The sequence below is a fragment of the Schistosoma haematobium genome, chromosome 1 (assembly GCF_000699445.3).
Source record: "Schistosoma haematobium chromosome 1, whole genome shotgun sequence".
NCBI classification, from domain to species: Eukaryota; Metazoa; Platyhelminthes; class Trematoda; order Strigeidida; family Schistosomatidae; genus Schistosoma; species Schistosoma haematobium.
Genome location: NC_067196.1, coordinates 36,452,518 through 36,472,710, shown reverse-complemented (window position 1 = coordinate 36,472,710; position 20,193 = coordinate 36,452,518). Strand labels below are relative to the sequence as shown.

Here is a 20,193-nt window from a genome sequence, read left to right as displayed (position 1 = left end):
CCTACGACTAACTTTTATTAGTATCAGCTAGTTCTGTGCAACTGGAATCAGAACAGTAAAAGCGTCCACTATATATATATTCTAGATACCCTCTGAAAGGCATATATCTTGGCACTCTAGACAAGGCAATATTTTGCGATTTTACTGAGTAGTTTGAATATACTCAATTTAATTCGTCTACTTGTTCGTTCTGTAAATAAACTAACTGAACTACTTCGCGAAATGTTAGAAATTTGATTTTGTATTTTTTTGCTCACTAAGATATTACAAATGTATCATTATTTTTAATGTAAATAATCTACCTTATAGTAGATTTGCATGAAATTATCAAGTCAAATTTCGATAATGATACCTTAAACTCCGGTCATTGAACTATTCATAAACTCTTAATGAATAAGTTTTTGAAAGTACCTAGATAACTTTCAAAAGAAAATATCACTGCAAAAATGTATGACCTTCAGTTAATCCGATTTATAAAATTATGTTAAGTGGACAGATTATATTTCATAAATCATATAATGACCATAGTAAAAAGGATTATTTTCAATGTTTTTTTGGATTAATGCCATCTGATAAACCGATGAACTCTAGTGATCATTGATTTACTATATATATATATATATATATATATATATATATATATATATATATTCTAGATACCCTCTGAAAGGCACCTTTAACCCAGTTATTATTTTTCATTTTTAAATTATTGAATAAACATAAATTAATTCACTGGATTTTTAAATCCATTCCATTTGCTGGTAATTTTCGTTTTAGAATAATTTTTAGATAAATTTTTCATTGTTGATATATTGACTCTAATCATAACGTTTTATGTAGGTGGGATTGTAAAATTTTTTGTTTCATTCGTACTATCCATTGTACTACTCTATACAACTCAACATGTGATATTATCAAATAAAGTAATTATGTCGAATGGTAATAATCATTCATATTTATATATATGCCATGATAACTATTAGATAGATAAGTTGAATGTTATTTCTGTACTACTACATGGGTTGTTTTATAAATCTAAATTTCCATTTAATTGACTTTATATTAAATGTTTTTTTCTTATATTGGTAAATTAGTATTAAAAGCATATAAGGTAAAGAGAGGGAAATAGATGACTAAAATATGTCAGATTAATCTTAATTATTATGAATAATTAAATTTATAATAATTTTAATTGAACAATGTTGAAAAGCATATTTACAACTGAATTAACGTTATTTTGTGTTTTCATGTTTATGTAATTAGACATGTTCACCGTTGAGTTGTTTCGTATGATTAAATGTAGTAATCTGACGATTTATATAGTGAAACTCGGAAGTATAAAATTATAAGTGATGAAATAATTAAACTAAAGAACAACTAGATCGATGGAATTTTTCGTTTTCAGAGTAGAAAATACAAGAAAAATAAACAATCACATCATTTCAGACTGTTTTTTTCTTTCAGACTTATCGTTGAAGACTTCAGTTAGTAATTGCTATTACATATGGTACTTTAGTATGAACACTTAGCAACTCCATTAAATACTGCTACCTCTCTTCCAACCTATTTCTGCTACATTTTAGTGTAATATTAAGCTTAACAATATACTGAGATACTTTAGTCCTTTGGTTTCTGTGGTTGATTCACATTCGCAGACTTCACCTAACCTATTCAATTCCTAGTCTGTTTAAGTTCAACAGTACTTTACGTAAACTACTGCATGTCTTTGAAAACTAATAACACAAGACAACTGTTTCTAAAAACAACGTCATCTAATGAGTAAATGATATAAAGATAAATTAAACTGATGTATAGTTATATCCGATACTTTCCAACTACTCTCAGTCAGTCAGTAACAACGTAGAACTTCGTACGTACGTACATCAGTTCGAGTTACCACACCACATTAGCACAGAGACGCAGTTGTCGATTCAAATCCCATAGTGGTAGAGACGGTAAGAGTATAAGAAGTAGTCGGAAACATTAAACCTTGAAGATGTTATTCAAGGAGTATAATCCAGTGAAATAAATTTGGGAAGTGAAAAAGAGACAAGGAGGAATAAGGAGATGAGAATTTGGGAGAACACAAAGAGTGTATGCACCTGCGCCATTGCAAACGATTTTGAGCCATGTCATTTAAGGTCTCTAACAATCGGTTGCTATCATCTCGCGGATCCCAACCAGGTACTCTACACCTAACAACATAGCTCAGTCCACTTGCCAGTGACTTCATGGATTTGTGCTATGTTTTGGTCTGGCCACCCCTAGCTTTCTCACTAGAACTTCAGGAAATAACTCTTATTATTATAACTCATTATTTCTTGTGAATAGATTTTCACTAATTTCTAATCATGTTTTCAGTTTCTTGTTTTTTGTAATTTTTACATAGTAATTAACTAGAATTATTTATTAATGAATCTTATCCTTATCATCATACAAAGTTTCCCAATTATACGTAACACGTTTCCCAGCCATCTCAACTGATGAAGTTTCACTACGTCATCAATTGATTTGCCATCCTTACCTAGTACCCGTTTCCTAACAACTGCATTACTTACTCGATGGTCCCACGATATACGAGCAATGTTTCGAAGACACCTAGGATCGAATACTAGTAACCTACGAATATCCTCTACTCTTACCGGTCATGTTTCACTGCCATAAAGTAGGACGGAACGAACTGCTGCGCAGTAAACATGTCCTTTGGTTGATAGACGGATATCTCGCCTACGCCATAAATGACGCAAGTTGGTATAAGCTAGTCGAGCCTTCTGTATCCGTGCTGAGATTTCGTCACACACCAGACCACAAGGGCTGATCAGACTTCCAAGATAAGTGAAGCGGTCGACACACTCAACTACTTCACTCCCTATCACTAGTTCGGGTGTCGATGCAACCCAATCCTGAAGCAACATTTTGCATTTCGAGGGGGAGGATCGCATCACGAGCATGCTTGCATTGTTGCTTAGAGTGGTCAGAAGACTCTGCATTTTGTCAGCTTCTACACCAAATAGAACTATGTCATCGGCGTATTCCAAGTCAACAAGTGAATCTCCTGGTAGAAGTTCAGCCCCTGGAAATTTAAATGAGGAACGTGTTATCTTTAAAAGTACGCCAATAACTAAGTTAAACAAGAATGGAGAGAGTGAATCAACTACTCTAATTGATCATCGTTAATTAAGGTCCAAAGTAAGCTTGGCTATTATGTGAATACTCTATGCTTAAGTTTCTCGATAACATACAAATCCTAAACAAGTATTTATCCATAACTCTTATCTAATGCTTTTCATCATATATTCATCATTTAATCCTGGTTAAATGTACTGTTTGTTTACTCTCGATTTATATTTGCTTTGAGATTTTAAATAATATCTTGCAATATTTTACTGTTTGCTTAACTAACTACATTTTCACAGTACATTATGAGATACAATAGCTTAAGATAAGTCAATGGAAAATTTTAACTTTTAATTTTTAGGGGAAAGAAACATTAATTTTGAAAATGTAACTTTCAATCAATCGTGCCACTACTGCAATAAATGAAGTAAACCAAACCTACTTTCTGACGTAACTGAGTACTCATAGCTTGTTGAGTAACACAATGTATTTTTTACCTAGTCACTTTATGTATAAATATCAAAGTTTTTATCTGATTAAAACAGATGTGGTAATCTGAAGATAGTTTTTGTTACACGATGACTTAGAATGCCCTGAGAATGTTAGTAAATAAATCAACATGTGAACAGTCAGCATTCGAACATGAGTCACTCAGTATTCACAGTACAAACTGTGCCTATCTAATTTGATCAATGTTTTCAGATTTCGTGATCTTCTTCGATAGTACAACCATCTTAGTTAGGATTACTTTAATATACACTGATAAAAATAATAATAATAGCTTTATCTACCATTATTTCTTACATTCAATAATTCTCTGTACCAATAGCCCAGTATCACCACACATTTCTCTTTAAAATAAACAAAGATTAGAATTATTCAAAAATATTTTTTATAGATGCTTTTAGTTTTCAGTGTTTGCCATCCATGTTTACCTACAAAAGTTTTCTATCATCTCAACTGCTACGATAATTTTGTCTCATCGTATAAATTACAATGTATCCTTTTCCTACTTCTTTAAAGGATAGGGAAGGAGAGAAATGCATCGGCAACTGATGCGTTTCCGTCTCAGTCTTTCAGTATTTGGCATCGAAATAATTACCATGTCTTTGTAATCTCTAGTGAGTACAAAAGCTTTGCATTTATAGTGGTTCGCTTCAAACAAATTTAAAACATAAAGGCTGAACTCAATATTTCTACAACTGAAAAGCAAGTTCCGTAAAGATTTGAGCAGTTGGTCGTTTTTGGAACAAACATTTTTGTCACCTTTTTCACTACTGATATCAAAATCATCAACTCATGAGTAGTTTTGATGTTAATCGAGATATCTGTTCAATAGATTTTCGGTTACTTTCTAACTAATACTGAATGTGGTATTAAATCGTCAACATTAGAAAACACGCTTACAGGTAATTCATTGATTAAAAGATTCTTAAAATAGTGAAATGGCTTCCCCGAAATTGTGCAAGATATATCTTCAGCCATGAAATATCTTTGTTACATATACTAGCCCCCAAATGCCCTGATACAGACGAGGGTGGGGACAGTCCGCTATCCCTCTCGAAATGCTCTCATATGGCTACACGTATACAGCCACTGCCACGGAATTCCTACTCATTGCCTTCTCGTAAAGGGGGTGTTGTTTACGAAATTGAGAGGACGAACAGTGAATTTCTGGCGCTTTATCAGGGTTGGTGGATCCGGGAGGTTCTCCTAGAGGAGTTAGAAAACCCTAATTCTAAACCAATGGTGCACATGGGCTTCAGTATCCTGAAGGAACAAATGGCGTATGAACCTATTGTTGGTCACAGGCTACCATTGGGTTGTATATCCTAACGTTGCTCCACTATCTCGTGGATTAGGATTATAGGTCAAAAGCTCGAGAAGTGGCCACCTGTTCCCATTTGGGCGCCCGGGCAGCATCACAGACCCCACAAAAATCAATGATAACTGCAACTGGCCTCATTGTTATTGTGTGGCACATATGTACTTAGTGCCCCTTTGTACCAATGTTTATGTGTTCAAATAAATAAAATACTGAATATAGAATAAAACTGCGTTGGCTATAACTTGACCAAGATCTAAGTAGAACTAAATATGATTCCATTAAATTAACCAACACGAACCTGTCTCACAATTAAGAATTTATAATGTTTATATAAACAATATATGATATCGTTGCTATCAATATCAAGCGAAGTTACACAACTTTATTAGTTATTAAACAGGATTAAATATATTATCAATTCTCAGAAAGCACAATCAAACAAACTAAGTTTCTATTTATTTATTACAAATTAACATTAATAGCAGATACTTAAGAAATTTATAAGAAAATAACATTTAAAGCGTTTTCCTACAATTATTAAGTATTTGCTTTTCAAACATCTACCATACAACTAATTCACAATTATTGGAGTATAATGAATAAATAGTTATCTTAGATACACTAATTAATCACTGAGTAACGACAAATCTAATCCTTAGTGTTAAAAAATAATACGTGAAGGGATTTATATCTTACGGAGAAAATAAATTCACTTAAGTTTACTGATATATTCTCTGTGTCGTACCACAATTATCACTAAACCTACAATGCTAAGACTTTCTGTCGATTGCTTCCAGTTACATATCTATCTTGGATATGAGTGTTCAATACTGAAAACTCTAGGAAAAAAATATGTAATCCTCATTTATATTCCTCACTAAAAATGGATAATATGTTCAAGGTCTCCTCTCTAACTCATTTCTATAACAGATTTCATGCTAACTAAAATGCGCATGTATTAGTTAGTAAAATGGCTTCAATTTATTAGTTATATTAATTTTAATAGTTGAGATCATGAGTCATTTGAAGCTTGACCACCATGGAAAACCTAGAAGATAATGGTAAATGTGTCACTCAATTTCGTGGATTGATTGAAGTTAGACATTAACACCGTTGAATACCGACCGGCTCAGTGATTTAGTGGTTAAGCGCTCGCGCGTGAGAGTGATATGTCCTGGGTTCGAGTCTGACGAGAAGGGATCGTGGATGCACACTACTGAGGAGTCCCAAAATAGGACGAAGCGGCCATCCAGTGCTTCCAGGTTTTCCATGGTGGTCAAGCTTCCATTGACTCATGATTTTAACTATTAAAATACTATAACATCCACAAAACCCCTTCTGATATTAATTATATCCTTATCGTCATGTATTTCTAACTAGATAAACAAAAAGCCACGATTTCTAACAAGAAATCAATAGTCCGTTACATTAATGATCTTAGGTAAAGTAAATACCATTTACTTAATAATACATAAAAGTTTCCAGATGATGATCATATTATCAGATTGAAGAAAAGAAATTAATGTAAGAATGCTATTAAAACTTAAATATAATTAAGATGAAAGTTTATCATCTATTAATATATAAACAATAATACCGAATCACAATAGAAATTGAATAAAGTTAAAAAACGTAGAAAACATTGACTACCAGATCATTGTTCATCAGATCAGATCATTATGATTCAAATTCAGTATTTACCTTCAAATGATTATCGTTACCAAGCAATGTTTAAACGTCTCTTTAATTATATACATATTTTGTGTTTAATTCGAATAAGGTCATACACAACAGTTAAATTTTAAATGACTGTTTTTTGAAAAGTAATTCACAGATCGTTAATATTCTTACTAAACTATACCTTAATATGAAAAGAAATATTTCCTGTCTTATACCTTCAGAACATGCAAAAGATTCTAATAATTAGTGGGAATAGATAAGAATACATACTACACATAGTATTTATGTGATTTAAATAAACACTAAAAATAGTACTTTATCTAATTGTAAATTTTGACTGGTAATAGACAAAGTACAATTAAAAACAAAATATTCATCTATCAATGAATAAAACAAAATCAATCAAGGTAATTTAGATCAATAATCACAATGAAATAGGATAAGTCACCACACATAATGGGTAAAAATACAAGTTGATAGTAGGAAGACGGGTGTACTGACAATAGTACTTCCAGGTTTTCCATGGTGGTCTAGCTTCAGTTGACTCATGATTTCAACCAGTGAGATTTCTAAAATCTCCACAAAACCCATTCTGATAATAATCACCTGCTCACTAATGACTGACTTCAGGAGATACTCCTGGAGTTCTAGTGAGAAGCCGTTACCAGTGGAGTTCAACCAGGTCTGTTGTGAGATATCAGATCACTGAAGACAATGGTGTACGGTGGCTCAACTTCGTGGATTGGTTGAAGTTAGACATTAACACCGTTGGATACCGGCCGGCTCAGTGATTTAGTGATTAAGCGCCCGCGCGCGAGACTGATCGATCCTGGGTTCGAATCTCGCGAGGGGTGGTATCGTAGATGTGCACTACTGAAGAGTCCCATACTAGGACGAAACGGCCGTCCAGTGCTTCCAGATTTTCCATGGTGGTCTAGCTTCAATTGACTTATGATTTCAACCAGTGAAATTTCTAAAATCTCCACAAAACCCATTCTGATAATAGTAAGAATAATAAAATACGATAGCAAAATACAATATCAATAGTTAAACGTTGAAAATAGAAGGTCAAACGTGGGTAAATAGACTTAGAATAGTTATCACAAAACATTAAAACCATTACGTAATAAGAAGTGAGTAAATAATTAGATAGTGAAGAATACAAACGGAAAGAGGCGAAAATTACAAACAAATACTGGATAACAAAAATAAAATAAAGAATCGTTTGTTAAGTTATAACTAGCCACTAAAGGGACAGTGGGGTTACGAATTTCTTCTGTACACATAAATTGGGGTTATATGTACGAATTCCTATAGCTTCAACTATATGTAGGAGACGGGAACAAACTCCATTGAGAAATGATGGAGGTATACGATAGATCACTTGAAATGCTTCCGATTTATCTATAGTATGACCGCTATCAATAAGATGTGCCAAGATACAACCGCGTATTGTTTTGTATCTAACCCTTTATAAACCAAGCTGGTAGATGTTCACTCATTTGTTGGTTAAGTTGCCTAGTTGGTTTAACATTTTCGTATAAATATTCATGTATATTAGAGTAAAACCTGATGACGATCTAGTTGAAAACAATTGTTCACTTACATGTGTTATTCTAATTTCCACAATAAAAATCTTTAATAAAACAAAAGACAATTAATTTTCAATTAAATTAACTATAAAAATATTTGACTCGGTTAATGAATTAATTGAATTGTGATTGTAGTCAAACACATGAAATTGATCATGAATCACTGAATGGTTTCAGCATTGTAAAACAAAAACAAAAAATGTTTAATTCAAAATGAAAGACAATGCATTAAAGTCTTATTATGAATGAATGATTAGTGACAAACTAAATTAAGTTTAATTATTTAAATTGTTTCCTTTTTTTTCAATTACAATTCATTGTTATATTATAATGAATCAAGTGAATTGACAGAAAGTTTTCAGCAATTTTGAGTTTATGTACTTTTTAATTTGTTCTGACAAATAAATTACCAATATACTTGGTTGCTATAAATATAAATGTATCCAATGAATTAAAAATGAAAAAAAAACAACTAAAGTAACAATTTAACTCGAATAATTGATTACCATAAATAGTATCCTATCAGTATGGAAAAGTGTTAATGATCAAAAGAACACATTGAGTATTCATGAAATACTTTAATTTATAGATTCAAATAAAATCACTAATTTACAAATCAAATATATATGAGAAGTCGTTTAATTTGTAGTAATTACACCATAAATTTATATGATCTGAATGATCCATTTAATGATATTTAGAAAATGATAAAAAAAGACATAGTCAAACTATAAATAATTTCATCAACAACAATTATACGCCAGCTAAAGAACAGAGTATAGAACACATCAAGATTACGGAAAGGAAAACGGAATTATACAAGAATACATGCATTCGAATGACAAGGAACTCATCATAGTAGTTACTAAGATGATAATGATATATAGACAAATATCGATGAGTTTATATAAACCAATCAACATAATAACTATTAACACTCTAAAACATACTGCTAATCAGATAAAAGACTAGTCACAGATACAATCGAAAGAATTTAGTCTTATAATGGTTATGAATTGTACAAATCAAACGTGACATTGTATAAATCAGTTATATAGTGTACATAAAAACTTTGTAAGATCTTAATTGCTATATTGCCTGTTGGATAAGATTCATAATTTATTCTATATATGATAAATAATCTCTATTTTTTTCTACTTAAAATATATCAGTAGTGAATGGGTTGTGTCAGTGAACTTATTCAGTAAACATGTTTTTATTGATATCATAGACATTTGATCTATTCAGGAATCATTAGGTTGTTCGATATTAATAACATGATCAAACGTCTAAATAATAATAATTATTATTATTATTCAGTATAAATGATGATTGTAATGTTTTAATGGTCATTATTCATATGAAGTTACTGAGCAATATCAGATTCTGATTTTTATATAATGTAATGCATTTTGACATTACAATCTACATGGTTTTATTGTTAATTGCAGAGTGGAAAGCAACAAAATATAATTTGAATAACTCAACTCTTTACTCTGTGATCTATTAACCATAAATTATGTTTGCAAGTATTTGTAACTGAGTGCATAAATATTCTCAGTAGAATGTTATGTAACCTAAACGGCTGTTGATAGAAGTCTCAGTAATATATTATCAAATTCAACAGAACTACATTACCAGGGATCTAAAACAAATATATGTATATATACATATATTAAATAACTAGAATATTGTTGTTCGTGTAAACATGTATTTAACTTTGACTGTTCGATAAGGTTTTATACATGCAGATTGATCAGCTGCTTTCTCTTTAACTTTTGTTATTTGTTTAAATATTTTACTGCATTAATGCTAAGCATCATAAAACATCAGATGAGTAAATACCGAAACTCTGTTTTTCATCAATATTCTAGCCACCACTCATTATGTGTTCACGTATCTATTCCAAACATCACACTAAATGTAAACTAACTGGATGCAACATGAATTTCCTGTCAAGTGCTTTTATTCAAATAGAAAAATGCTTTATCTTGACATTAAAAAAATCGAATCTCCTATTCAAGCATTCATCTAATATACTTCGAATTAAAGGATCACAGTGTCTGAATAAAAATTGTGATTTACAGTTAATTGGTTATTCAACAGATGTGTATAGATAATTATGATATTCGAATTATCGTATGAACTAGGAATTCCAGGATTAACGCAATTGAATTAAGAAGACACAGGCACAAACGAATGTATTGTATTTAGAATTCGAAATCAAGCATTCAACAAGTACAAAGATATCATTAGTCCATTCAAACACCACAATAATGTATACGATCATTTAAACAACAAAAGTTAAAGAGAAAGCAGCTGATCAATCTGCATGTATAAAACCTTATCGAACAGTCAAAGTTAAATACATGTTTACACGAACAACAATATTCTAGTTATTTAATATATGTATATATACATATATTTGTTTTAGATCCCTGGTAATGTAGTTCTGTTGAATTTGATAATATATTAATGAGACTTCTATCAACAGCCGTTTAGGTTACATAACATTCTACTGAGAATATTTATGCACTCAGTTACAAATACTTGCAAACATAATTTATGGTTAATAGATCACAGAGTAAAGAGTTGAGTTATTCAAATTATATTTTGTTGCTTTCCACTCTGCAATTAACAATAAAACCATGTAGATTGTAATGTCAAAATGCATTACATTATATAAAAATCAGAATCTGATATTGCTCAGTAACTTCATATGAATAATGACCATTAAAACATTACAATCATCATTTATACTGAATAATAATAATAATTATTATTATTTAGACGTTTGATCATGTTATTAATATCGAACAACCTAATGATTCCTGAATAGATCAAATGTCTATGATATCAATAAAAACATGTTTACTGAATAAGTTCACTGACACAACCCATGCACAACTACTAATAGCAACGGTGACTATAACTACAAAGAATATCCATGCCTTAGTTCTCATTTTTTCAAATCATACCTAAAAGTATTTGTCAACATTCTTTTTTCCTTTACATTGCGTCACTTGTCTATTCCTTTGTTCTCATTTTTTATCTGTATTCCTCAACTCATACATCAGTTTACCTATGGTGGAAATCCTGTATTATCTAAACGATCTCAAGTCACTGACCGGTCGAAAGTTGAATATTATCAGCGAGTAGGAATCACGAGTTACCTTTTTGAATCCATATATGCCACTCAAACTCGCCTCCTTCAACTTCCACACACTAATGCAGACTGGACAACAAACAGGGTTGGCTATTTCTTTAGAAAAGTTAAACAACCACGTCTGTTGTATACTCAAGACCCGTATTCAAGACTCTAGTGAAGTACCACGAATTTCTTCGTCATCTGTTGCTTCGAGATGTTTGTTTCACATGCGTTTTTCAGGGGACCCTGCTGCATTTTCGTCTGGTCTTGCTGATGTCAGTTTCACTCTAAGGTTTAGAGCTGAGACAGAACTAATTGACTGAATTCCAATTAACAGTGGGTTATGAAATGTTATATTAGAAAGCTTCGCCAACGTGAGAATAAATTTGTGTCAGAAACGATGTCTTTTCGTTATCTTAGCCTACGCTTAGACAGCATGCAGCCCGTATTCAGTCAAGGATGAATTCTACCACCAGATTTTAACGGAATATATATGTTGAACTAAAGCGTTTTCCGTGCAGAATTGTATTGGAGAACGATGATTGACTATTTCTTGACCAATCAGAGCTAGTGGAGACCTGGAGAAGACTTTGGGATCGTCCCACGTAAAAATTATAAATATTCTAACGTTTTTCTTATTTTAATTCCTACTTTCATCCAACCTTATCATTTGGAATATAATTACGTTCCTGTTCAACCGTGTTCTAATTTGGGGACTTTTCGAGCGAAGTAGTGTCCAAGAATACCAAGCAATAAGAGTGGCTGGATCGTAATAAGAGAAATCTTAACACCAGTTAAGTGATTGCGTTCGACAGATATTGAAAAACTACTAATAGATTTGAATGCACAGTTCGAACGACGAGGCCCATGGCATAGTCGTTTGGGTGGCCAGTAGTGACATGTTAGTCACAGGTCAGATAACAGTGACTGTCTGCTGCAACTTTGCGTAGACTAGAAACTGTTTCTGGCTAGCGCTAACTAACGGCATAGTCATGGCTACGTGGTGTTATCACACTGTATCCCAAACGTGGGCTCAGATCGGTCACACCGCGATTAACTAATCTTAACTTACGTTTCGGTGGCCAACAAATTATTCAACGGACCAATATCAACAAGTTGGTTGGGGCTTCCGTTGCAACTAAATATAAAATGGAGCTAGGTTCAAGGCTAGCTATCAGCCCACCAAAAAGTATAGATGAGTATTGGCTACAACTGCATGAAAATGATGAATAAAGTCGCTTGCGGCTTCGCGAAACGTCCCATTTATAACTGCTGGATTTCTCAAGGCTTCTTACAACTTGTTGAGGCACGTCGGCCTACTCCGTGTAGCTACGAGTCTGATGATAAACGTAGATCCTTAGTCAATGAAAATGTCTAAAATTTGCGAAAGGACAGTGAAGCCTGGTGGTCGGAACGTGTTAACGAATTGGAAGCAGTAACTCCTTCTGGTAACTGCAGGAAGCTCTTTCAACATAAGTGAGTTACCATCAACATGATGTTTCTGTTTGGGGTCATAAAGATGACATGACACTAACTTGGTACGTTACTAGACTTGGTTCAAAATAGAAGCCAGTTGCGATCCTGACAACTTTTTTCATATAAATGAAAGGAGCTTCCTTAGCTGAAAGGATCCTTTGTGGTTTTACTTTTCTTAACTGAACTGCTTCTCTCATGATTATTATTTCATTCTCATACACTAATTCTTATAGATTTTCGTTCTTTTTACATAAGCTCACCTAACTTTCTCTGTTTTAACAATCCCATTTTCATTGTGTGGTACATATATATTTAGTGCTTTCTTGCAGCAATGTTTAAGTATTTAAGAAAACAAACATTGATTGGCTTGCACTAACTGATTGATGCACGCTTATTCTTCAGTAGTAAGGATAAAAGGTCAATCAACTTATATCAATCCCTGTAATTTGTAGTACTGTATAGATTCAATCTCACTTTGAATGTGTCAACAGATGGTGTACTGATATTACGTGTTCTAATAGAGAATTCCAGTAGTTCACTACTCAGTGAGAGAAACAAAACTCCAAACGTAGACAATTCGATTTCAGTCTATGGACTTCCTTAGAATGTCCTCTCATATGATCATTCCTGGATGGAAGGGATCATTGACTTTCTGCCGAGGTTAGAAACACCAAAATTAGGACCTGGAAAATATGCAGCATTACTGTATGTCTTAGTTCAATGTTTGTGATCGTATTATGATAAGCTTTGTAATGAAGTAAACGAAGCAATCGGTGCTACTTCTACAGGTATTCGAGAAATTGCCATTGATTCTTTGTAATGGGACCATTCAGTAAGATATATTATAATTAGATACAGGGTCTTAGCTAGAAATATTGATCCTGTGGACCTGCGTTGATTAAAACTATTTTAATGCTTCAGTCGTTTTAAGTCACTACCTACAGGAACTCTTGAATGATGAAAGTAGGGTCACACTAAGGTTTCGGGATTCCAAAACAATGGCATAGTAACAATTTAGGATATAGACCGTTGATGTGTTATTCGATTAATTATAAGCATGTGAAATGGTGTCCATGAGATAAACGAAAATTATAAGCAAAAAAAGGTATCGGCTGCGGCGATCACTAACGTCCTCGTATTTTGTTAATCCTGGAAATTAGTTTTCTTCACTCTTTTCCTTTAGCTGTGGCCTAATGGAAGACATACTTGACTTCTAATTAACAGATTCTAAGACCGAAACATGCTTTACTTTGGGCAACCAGGTTGCATCAATAGTCCATAATACAAAAAGGGTGACTGGAATTCAAGAACATATACCTGTCCTTCGTAAATGAGTTGCATTTACTTTTGGTGTTAGTTGATTGCAGTCACTTCATTGCATTGGTGACAGCCATTGCAAAGCTCCTAATCACATGAGTATGCCTTAACTTAAGTCTGAATGTATCCAAATCTTTCCCAATTCAATCATGAAATCTCCGTTTTCAGCAATACTGAACTTTCAATCTGTTGTAACGTGTGGACTGCAGGTTTTGATAAGCAGCGTATTTATCGATCGCTTCTGTGAGTGACACGTAGACACGTGAGGACGACCTAGTGCCCTGATTGGCCCTGCTTCGCTGTCTGTCCTAGCCAGTTGAGTCAAGAACACAAGTCACAGCCTCTGAGTTATGAATCATTGTATTTCAGACATACTCTATTTATATACCAAACAAACAAACCACATCGTACCATAAAATAGAAAACAACATTTACACAATATCTAACGAGTGAAACAAATATCGACCAATAGGGAATGCACATTTAAGGTCCAAGGCCACCATAGACTTAACACGATAATTATTGGTATATTTTTCCGACAATCAAAACTCTACATCCTCAAGTAGGAGCGAGCTGTACAATACGCGCATAGAAAAATCACTCTCCAGATAATGTAAACAGATAGCTTATTACCTGAACCACAATCACAACTGGCTCTGTCCATCACGCCTACTGTAAGTGCTTGGGAGATAATTCACGTCCTAAAACAAATACAAGTCATTAGACAGGTAAGGCCAGTCTGCCACAATAAGATGACCTAAGGTGATTCTGAATAGGCACCTAAGCTGTATAAGTTAGTCTTAACCATCAAAAATCCAACCCTTCAACTATACCTTACTTTATAGGGTGTTTTATTATAAATTAGACTGAAATATGATCAGTGGAAGTGATTGTCTAACATTTCATTACATTGAGATTAGATGGTGGTTGGAGGTAGTCAACAGGAAACCCTGGACCCGGGTTTCGTGCTACTTGGCACTCGTCAGCAAGGTGTACCTGTAATCTTGAGGGAACTGGTGCTCCCTGGCGGATTCGATCTCGTGTCACCCAGCTTCACAGTCAGAGACGTTACCACTGAGCTATCCGAGCCGTGACTGATCTCCTGTAGGACTGAGATGTAATCACAATTGATTGATCACTGGGTGGTGATCAATCTCATGCTTGTCTAGTCCTTATTAGTGCAGATCGAATGCTATCGATCATGTTGCAATGTGGCCACCAGTCTAGGTGACTCGACACTGCGGGCACTATGTATTGAGATTAGATGGTGGTTGGAGGTAGTCAACAGGAAACCCTGGACCCGGGTTTCGTGCTACTTGGCACTCGTCAGCAAGGTGTACCTGTAATCTTGAGGGAACTGGTGCTCCCTGGCGGATTCGATCTCGTGTCACCCAGCTTCACAGTCAGAGACGTTACCACTGAGCTATCCGAGCCGTGACTGATCTCCTGTAGGACTGAGATGTAATCACAATTGATTGATCACTGGGTGGTGATCAATCTCATGCTTGTCTAGTCCTTATTAGTGCAGATCGAATGCTATCGATCATGTTGCAATGTGGCCACCAGTCTAGGTGACTCGACACTGCGGGCACTATGTATTGAGATTAGATGGTGGTTGGAGGTAGTCAACAGGAAACCCTGGACCCGGGTTTCGTGCTACTTGGCACTCGTCAGCAAGGTGTACCTGTAATCTTGAGGGAACTGGTGCTCCCTGGCGGATTCGATCTCGTGTCACCCAGCTTCACAGTCAGAGACGTTACCACTGAGCTATCCGAGCCGTGACTGATCTCCTGTAGGACTGAGATGTAATCACAATTGATTGATCACTGGGTGGTGATCAATCTCATGCTTGTCTAGTCCTTATTAGTGCAGATCGAATGCTATCGATCATGTTGCAATGTGGCCACCAGTCTAGGTGACTCGACACTGCGGGCACTATGTATTGAGATTAGATGGTGGTTGGAGGTAGTCAACAGGAAACCCTGGACCCGGGTTTCGTGCTACTTGGCACTCGTCAGCAAGGTGTACCTGTAATCTTGAGGGAACTGGTGCTCCCTGGCGGATTCGATCTCGTGTCACCCAGCTTCACAGTCAGAGACGTTACCACTGAGCTATCCGAGCCGTGACTGATCTCCTGTAGGACTGAGATGTAATCACAATTGATTGATCACTGGGTGGTGATCAATCTCATGCTTGTCTAGTCCTTATTAGTGCAGATCGAATGCTATCGATCATGTTGCAATGTGGCCACCAGTCTAGGTGACTCGACACTGCGGGCACTATGTATTGAGATTAGATGGTGGTTGGAGGTAGTCAACAGGAAACCCTGGACCCGGGTTTCGTGCTACTTGGCACTCGTCAGCAAGGTGTACCTGTAATCTTGAGGGAACTGGTGCTCCCTGGCGGATTCGATCTCGTGTCACCCAGCTTCACAGTCAGAGACGTTACCACTGAGCTATCCGAGCCGTGACTGATCTCCTGTAGGACTGAGATGTAATCACAATTGATTGATCACTGGGTGGTGATCAATCTCATGCTTGTCTAGTCCAGTGATCAATCAATTGTGATTTCATTACATTATTATAAACGAACGCATAAAAGTCTTATGAGCAGGGTACACAGTAACCCTTTTATATCAGCTTGCAGAATTAATTATGCACAATAAATGACAGTCGAACTAATTTTTCGAAGCTCAATCCAATTAGACAAAAACAGGAAGCTTTACTAAAGTAGAAACTTAGTAAACGTAAATCGAAATATATACTATCCCTTATATCTCCAAATTATTACTACCAGATAAATACAAAAATCTTTGGAAATATAGGACAGATACAGGTTTAAAAATATCTTGAAAGCTTATTAAGAAAACAGAGCTTTACAGAAGATACTTAGTACATACGATTCTCATTAGTTGGTAGTTGAATAAACGAACTGACACCAATGTAAATACACAGGTGAAAAGTAAAAATTAGAGATGTTTCCACAGACACGTCTTATAGATGTTACATTTACAGATTATCACAATAGATGTAGATAGGTCTGAATATACACACGGTTACTTGGTCAGACCAATTTTTTGGCTTGGAAGAAAGCGCGCAAGTGACGCATTTGCCAGAATCCAATACAGATAAGCAAGACCAATTGAGCAACACTCCACCAAGTCACGCGTCGGTTTGTGCTTTCGCTTAGTGATCGGAAACTTTCTTCTCTTACCTGTAAAAGTTTTGACAGAAGCCAAACTTTAACAATGGACAAAAAATAGTACATTATATTTGAAAGCTAGGGAATATCCTTTTCGCTGAGCCAATGCACAGAAAAACATGCCTAAGGTATGTATTTTTTGAAACGGGAAATGACTAAATCAGAATTCCCAAACTTCTCTATTCGTGGATCTATACAATATTTTTTGTAAAAGTACACAACCAGTCCAATCAGATTGCAGTATATTATTATCAAATACTTAAGGCACAACTTAAGCACTCACAAGGACCCAGCAACAATAAACTGCTCACCAAAATCTACCAGAACTTCTGCACTTTATCCTACTTCTCCGTAGAAACATAGTTTGCGAAATTATAAAGCTTGCTATTAAATTTATGTGGAATCACATTGTCAAAAAGTCATAAATAACCCCATAAACTTTTGATATATTGTTAGACAATTAGGAAGACAACTTCTTTGCCCCAAAGTCAAATCCAGTATATTAAAACTATAATTCATGATTACAATCCGCAATGGGAAAAATCACTGTCAAAATTCCTTGGGACAACACAAATTTCACCTTACTTACGTCCTTATGTGTCACGATCATTTTGAATGCCAATTTCAGCAGAGAAATTTAAAAAATTCGAGTGGTTTATTGATCTAAATTTCTAGTACCTACAAGTGACGTTATGTAGAAAAAGTAATCTTCGGTAGACATAAGATAAATAGTCAAAAGCGTCACAAATATGGTGTATAAATCACTCACACGCTGATAATTCTGATCTTTGGCTATGCTTTGAACCTGATCAAGTAGCTGACGAACCCGAAGCTGAATATCGTTCAATCGGTCCTTTGTAGCTATTTCTTGATAATTTAAAGCGTGGTCACCAACTGCGATGTCGAGGTGTACTCTCTAGAGAATTATGAACGTAGCGTATACCTTACCAATTGTGATCCACCAAACCAAGCACCGGAATCAGATGAAATGCATATTTTGTATTCACCAGGTCTATGAGCAGTAAAAACAAACCGCCCTTCTGAAGAATACACCTAGAAAGGCACAACAGAGACCTACAATTATTGCTAGACATCAACTTTCATATCGACAAATAAATACCTCCTAGTCCAAGGGGTTTAACTGTAAGGACTGACAATAAGGTTCGAAAAGAATTCTCAACAATTTTATGTTGAAACTGCTCAAGTGTATTGGGAAAACAAAGCCCACATGAGTTTCAGAGGCATAAATCTCACAATGATGTGCATGACACGTTAACACGTCGTGAGAACTAACACGATAAAGGGGTGGAAACAAATACACCAAACGAGAAACTGAGATCAGTCACACCAACTTCTACTTTTCGATAACATCAAACTACCATCTTCAAAAAACTTAGGAGTCGAAAAAGTAGGACCAACCTCTATTCCTTAAAGTAAACTGACAATACCCATTAGCGCTCCATCAAGAGTAAAACGGGTTTATTTCTTTCACTTTGAGGCTACCTATGCAGTGAATAACTAAAGTAGGGGCAGACCAGTCGCATTAATCATTAGTTAGTCTCTCATTGATGTGCCGTGTATGCAGTGTGATAGACCAAAGCTCCGTGATGACATTCTAGTACCTGATACTTTGATGAGGCTAAAATTAAGTTTTAATGTCATTGACACAGTAGATTATCATGGCTTTTGCCAAACAGAACGTTATCAGGAATTTCAGGTCAACCAGTGGGCTCCCAGACAAACTAGTTTCTGATTAGATGGCTCAAGTCAAAACAAACAACACAAGTTTGGTGACAGCATAATTTGAGACTGGCAGACAATATGGACCCAAGTACTGAGTTTATATAAACTCATTAAGGTAACCGAGAGGTTATGATGATAAAACAATATTTCAACGGTGGCCTACACAAATGAACGTAACGAAATATATTCGTACGTCTTGCTCAATTAGTAAGTAGAGACAAATAACCAATGAGATTCAAATGTAACCGACGGCTTTACGATGTCTATTAGACTTTTTTCGAGACTACGTTGGTTTTCAGTATTCTGAGGCAGGCTGCTCTTACTTCATAGACTTGTATTGAAAATACTAGTGTGTAGGAGGTATTTTCTGCATTTTACCCCAACTGAATAATAACCAATTTATGGAATCCCAGGGCCTTAAAAAAATGAATAAAAACATCTTTCACTGGACTCTTTAAAACCACAAGCTAATTTAACGCACGAGTTCCAATATGGACTCTGAATAACTTGAAGCTAAACCTTAGTTCAACTGTTGATCGTCTACCATGTCAAATAACATGGTAGTCATTTTTCGGCGTTTGCAAGCACCATATAAATCATGATAATTGTTATTCACTGACTACTTACTAATCGCAGCAACCTCACCTTGTTATGCCTGGTTGTAAAATTTAACATACAGAAGGACAGTTAGTGCCGGCCCATACATACATTATTTGATGTATCGAGCATCATGCAAAAAACTTAACATGCTACTGAGAAAACAAAGACTTACACGGTCGAGCAAAATTTGATCATATGGATCAATAACCTTAACTTTTACTCCCAAGTCTTTGGAGCGTTCAAAATGCTTTCCTTTAGAAGCCAATAATTTATAATTCCCTGTGAGCGAGCATTATTTCCTAAAAACATGTATACCTGCCACAAGAGTGTCCTCCGGAACATCCTCCAAAAAGCACCGTTCTTCAGTTTCTTTCATATGAAAGAAAATGCTTTGCGACAGTCCAATACATAAACAAAATACTACAACAGAAGTTAAGTCCATAGATGACGTGTAAAGCCAATGATGCGCTCAACTTAAGGTTGAACCGAAC

General features: G+C 34.9%; 1 protein-coding gene across 2 annotated transcripts; it reads right to left on the bottom strand.

The window, feature by feature from the left end:
- Positions 1-15,419: 15,419 nt before the first annotated feature.
- On the bottom strand, positions 15,420-20,193 carry TMED4_1 (Transmembrane emp24 domain-containing protein 4; the record flags this gene model as incomplete). 2 transcript variants are annotated; one of them, XM_012946012.3, is made up of 5 exons in its annotated part: positions 15,420-17,371; positions 18,129-18,275; positions 18,308-18,412; positions 19,875-19,981; positions 20,018-20,144. In XM_012946012.3, 5 exons carry the CDS (start codon positions 20,142-20,144, stop codon positions 17,222-17,224), a joined length of 636 nt encoding a protein of 211 aa, XP_012801466.1. In that variant the 3' UTR covers positions 15,420-17,221. The 2 variants fall into 2 exon arrangements, with proteins under 2 accessions (XP_012801466.1, XP_051073902.1); XM_051217292.1 differs by having other exon boundaries at positions 18,129-18,412; positions 20,018-20,193.